This window comes from Seriola lalandi, unplaced genomic scaffold, assembly GCF_002814215.2.
Source record: "Seriola lalandi dorsalis isolate HSWRI2012SDOR001 ecotype SW California unplaced genomic scaffold, Sedor1 jcf7180002050175, whole genome shotgun sequence".
Classification (NCBI taxonomy): Eukaryota; Metazoa; Chordata; class Actinopteri; order Carangiformes; family Carangidae; genus Seriola; species Seriola lalandi.
Genome location: NW_019520728.1, coordinates 6,766 through 11,305, shown reverse-complemented (window position 1 = coordinate 11,305; position 4,540 = coordinate 6,766). Strand labels below are relative to the sequence as shown.

Sequence of the window (4,540 nt, the reverse complement as noted above, 5' to 3'; positions counted from 1 at the left end):
ACACACACACACACACACACACACACACACACACACACACACACACACACACACACACACAGTTTAAAGGCTCAGTTGGGTCTAAGCACCTCAGTTTGGAGTTCTGCTGCTGGCGGAGCTGCAGGAGTCTCTCCTCGTACTCGGCCTCCTTCTTCCTCTGCGCCTCCCTCAGCAGCTCTGACGCTCCCTCCATCTCCTCCATGTGGCTGCGCTGAGACTCGATCACGTTCTCTCTGGATCACACACAAACAACAACCGGTCAATGTTTCCAAAACATCCGTTCTTCAGAGATGTACTTTAATAACTTCTAATGTTGTGGTTATTTGGACTGAAGGCAACAGCTTGTAGAGACGGAGACACAGAGCAGAGGACTGGATGTGTCTCTGCCTCTGTAAACATCTGGACCAGAGCTGCTCCATCATCATCGTCACCATTATTTTGATCAATATTGAGATCAGGATTATTAAACACGATGACTGAAAAAACATGTGTTTGAAATGAGTTGTGAAACAGAACGCGGCACAATAATCCTTTGATCTGGATTATCTTGTTTCCATGGTCGTTGGAAGACGAATAAAAACATAAAATAAAGATTAATGGCCCTCGACTGGACTGATTACATTGATTGATTAATTGATTTAATTGACTCTTGTCATCACATTATCTATTAATTGTATTTCTATGCTTGTTTTAATTATAACTGGTGTTTTTATCTACTCGACATCAATGACAGTTGAAATAAAGACATATAGAACATCTGTAACAGCTGGAGGCAGGTGGACTCTGTGTTTGATGTGTGGTGATCCGTCTGACGGACCGCTGCACTCACAGGTTGCGGATCTCGGCTCTGGCCTCCTCCAGCAGACTGTGTCCGTACCGAGGCAGCTGACCGGTCGGAGGTCGACCCCCCCCCTCCAGGCTCCTCGTACCTGCAGGAGACGAAACCAGAGTCTGTTCAACACAAAGGTCTGTGCCAGTGACGTCCAGACCGGGTCTGAGTCCCAAACAGGTCTGAGTCAGAACCGGGTCTGAGTCAAAACCAGGGGGCAGTTAACTTGGAAACTTAAGGTGTTTTGTGGAACTGGCCCCAGAAACTCAGTGACAGTGAAGTAAACATGTGACCTCTGACCTCTCTGACACGTCAACAATGCTTCATGAGTTAAGATAAGTTTACATGTCATAAATATCAAACATGTGTCTCACTCTTGGGTCGTGTGTGAGGGGGGGAGGGGGAGTCGTCCCTCAGCTTCTTCAGTCCAGAGTTGACTCTGGACTGGACGTGTCCGTACGGTGACAGCCTCCTGCTCTGGGAGTTGATCAGCTGCTGTTTGGCCACGAGCAGCCGCTGCTTCAGTCCCTCGTTCTCCGCCTGCAGCCCCCGGACCCTCTCCTGCAGCTCCTCCATCACCTCCTCCATCTCCACATCCCGGACCCTGAAGACCGGCTGGGCCCCCCCCGCCGCCAGCTGCTCCATACGACCTCGGTCCTTCACCAGCCTCATCAGCTTAGTGCCCAGCCTGAAGGAGGAGGGGACAGAGGAATGATCCCTGTTACTCAACATCCTGTGAACTCTCCAAAGTCTGCAGTGGTCTAATGACAGATGCCATCAAGTTGAATTGTGGGAGATGTAGGATCCAAAGTTTCTGAGTTTGGAACTCAGTGAGGATATTTCCATCTGTGCTGCACAGATTTGAACCACTGTGATTTTAATGTGCCTTTAAAAGGACCAGAGTGCTCTGACATGTTAACATAAAGGAGAGTTCAAAGTAAAATTATAATAATTTAAACAATGGATTAATTGTTTAAATCATTTAAAAAGCCAAAACTTTCAGCTGGTCACATGTGATGTTGTGATGAACGATGCATTTCTCTCATTGTTCAAACATGAGTTCTGACTCACTTGGATCACTGTCTCGTCGTGAGGCTGGTCATTGAGGGAAAGGAATGTTCTTTCTTTACTTTGTTTAATAGGAAATATTTCACTGTCTAAAATCCCAAATGTCCTGAACCATCAGTCTTTATATTGTAGTGATGGTCATGACTTTAATACGAGGCTTCAAGTGGTTGTTTTTCACTTTCACAAAACATGGTTTACCATCAGAGATTTCACAGTTAACAAGTAGGAGTCTTTTTAAAAAGAGTTTAAAGAAATATCTGCTATCACAGAACACATTACATGGTCTCCTACATAATATCTGACTAGATGATCATTAATGAGGAATCTGTTCCTTATTTTCTTTCCTCAGTCACTGTAGATGCTGTTTTCATGGTATTGCAGTTTTTTGGGCTGAATCAAATGTTTTACTGACTGTTTACATGTAGCAGCTACTTGTCATTGTCATTATTAGTTTTTATGTTTGTATTGGTCTTTATTTCATGTTCCTTTTTGGTGTTTTAGTTTTTATTTTAATTTACATTGTTTTGGATGATGATGTCATGTTTACCTGAGTGGACCAGGAGAGTAGCTGCTACCTTGGTGGATCCAAATAAATAAATAAATGATTTGATTTTCTCTGTGTTTCACGGTGAAGTGAAAACCTTTGGTCCAGCTCTTCATGGTGTGTGTGTGTGTGTGTGTGTGTGTGTGTGTGTGTCTCACTTCTTGATCTTGTCATCCTGTTTGTGAATGTGCTGTTTGAGGACCTGGGTCTCCTCATGGAGGCGCAGGAACCGATCCTCCAGCTCCTCCCTGGACACCCGAGAGATGTCCTGTCGTGCCCGAGCATTTTGATGCAGCGACGAGTCTGTGACCAGAAAAAAACAAAAACATATTCTCACCTGTTGTTTTGTTGTTTTTATATTTTGAAGTCATGAAGGTGATGATGAATAAACTGAGATTCAACAACATGACAAGAAATGAACAGTGGATGTCAGTGTCTTTACAACAACGATATGACTAGAGAACACAGGTGAGGTAGAACAGGACAGGAAACAGAAACATACATGTGTCTATATATAGTTATTGTATGTGTATTTCTAATTCATCTTATTTATTTAAGATTCTGTTTCTGTTCTGATTTTATTTCTTATTACATTTTTTCTATTGTGCTGCTGTGTCAAACTTGAATTTCCTCCACATAAATCAATAAAAGTACAACTTATCTTATCTTACCCAGCACAGGGTTCTTACTTACAATAATTCTCCTGCTTGTTTAGGCTTGATGTTATTCATTTATATCAGATACAGTTTTCAAATGTAGTTCCATACACAGTTCAGGAAGTAACAGGAAACACAATTAATCAGGTTTAAACTCTGTCAAAAGGTGGTTACTGCAGTGACACCTGTGGTGAGGACAGACAGCTTCACACACCTTGAGAACCAGCTGCAAGTCGGGACAGGTGGACTGTGATGTCTCTAACCGGGACATCAGCTGATGTCTCATCGAGCAGAGTGGACATATTTCAGTCTGAAAGTAAACACACAGACACATTATGTCAAACACTGGGTCGGTAAATAGTCCTGAATTCATATAAACCGGTCGCTAGTGGACGGAGATATTATTAGGCCAAACTCCATTTTAAAATTCATCATTTAAGACTGATTTCGCTGAGCAGATAAAAGGATACACGGAACAACAATATCTAATATTTAATACTGATGGCTTGTATCTTCTAATGTATTCGGCTGAACACTGACACTCCTCAACAGCCTCTTCGTTTTCATATTATTTCAGTTTTCGTAACAAAAGTTTCTGGATGCCGCAGACATCATTGCTGAGAAGCCCGGAGCAATACGGTGCATTCAGGTTCTCAAATGTAAAACTCTACTGAAAAACGCGCTGCTTGTTGAGTGGAATATGTGCCGAACTGAAAGATGCTGTTTAAACATTATTTAACGTCATGAGTCATTTATATGAAGTAATCTTTACCATTGATTTCGTCGGTGAGCAGAAAAGATGCCAGATTTTAAACAGTGTCTGGCATCCCATCCTGTTACTTTGTAAAAGTATCATCCTTTAAGTGAAGTAGAATTTATCACATAAAACTTCATGTTCAGTAAATGCATCAGCGTTGGTCTGAGAAGTTTAGGCGGTAAAATAAAACTGAGGTTTAGTGTTTGTTGTTTTCTATCTCCGTCTAATTTCAAACTTACTGAGTTAGCTACGTTAGCTAACGTTAGCTCACCTCCACAGCTAACGGCTAGCTCTTCTAATTGAGCTAATATATCACAGTGGTGACTTATGTGTTTTCGTATTTAAAAAAACATAAAATTCGTACTTACTTTAAAACATTTCTTACCTTTTACGATGACTTTATTCAGTCCAGAGTAACGGTTGCTACTGAAAACATAACAGTCCGTCATGTCGTTATGATACAACTACGCATGTGCGATGTGAGGGGGCCTTCTGGGAAATGTAGTTTTCTTTGAATTGGAAATTTTTTGCTTCTGTAGCTGATTTCAGTGGCTTGTTTCCTTCCTTTTTAATCAGACATAAATTCAGTTGTAAAACTACATTAAGAAAATCTGTCTGTTTGGCTGCGTGTGAATGTTTAACTCTAACCTTTTCTTTTTAACTGCTCCTGAAGTTTCACATTTAGT

At 41.5% G+C, this 4,540-nt stretch overlaps 1 protein-coding gene across 1 annotated transcript in view; it reads right to left on the bottom strand.

Annotated features, from left to right (window-relative positions):
- The window catches only part of rpgrip1l (RPGRIP1 like), a 15,135-nt gene extending 10,812 nt beyond the window's left edge, over positions 1-4,323 (bottom strand). Inside the window, exons 1-6 of the mRNA XM_023398970.2 lie at positions 4,240-4,323; positions 3,312-3,407; positions 2,600-2,744; positions 1,204-1,517; positions 830-929; positions 90-233 (exon numbers count right to left, since the gene is read on the bottom strand). Of these exons, the coding sequence (XP_023254738.2) occupies positions 90-233; positions 830-929; positions 1,204-1,517; positions 2,600-2,744; positions 3,312-3,399 (791 nt within the window). The 5' untranslated portion in view covers positions 3,400-3,407; positions 4,240-4,323. The remainder of the gene's footprint in view (positions 1-89; positions 234-829; positions 930-1,203; positions 1,518-2,599; positions 2,745-3,311; positions 3,408-4,239) is intronic.
- Between the last annotated feature and the right edge of the window lie 217 nt (positions 4,324-4,540).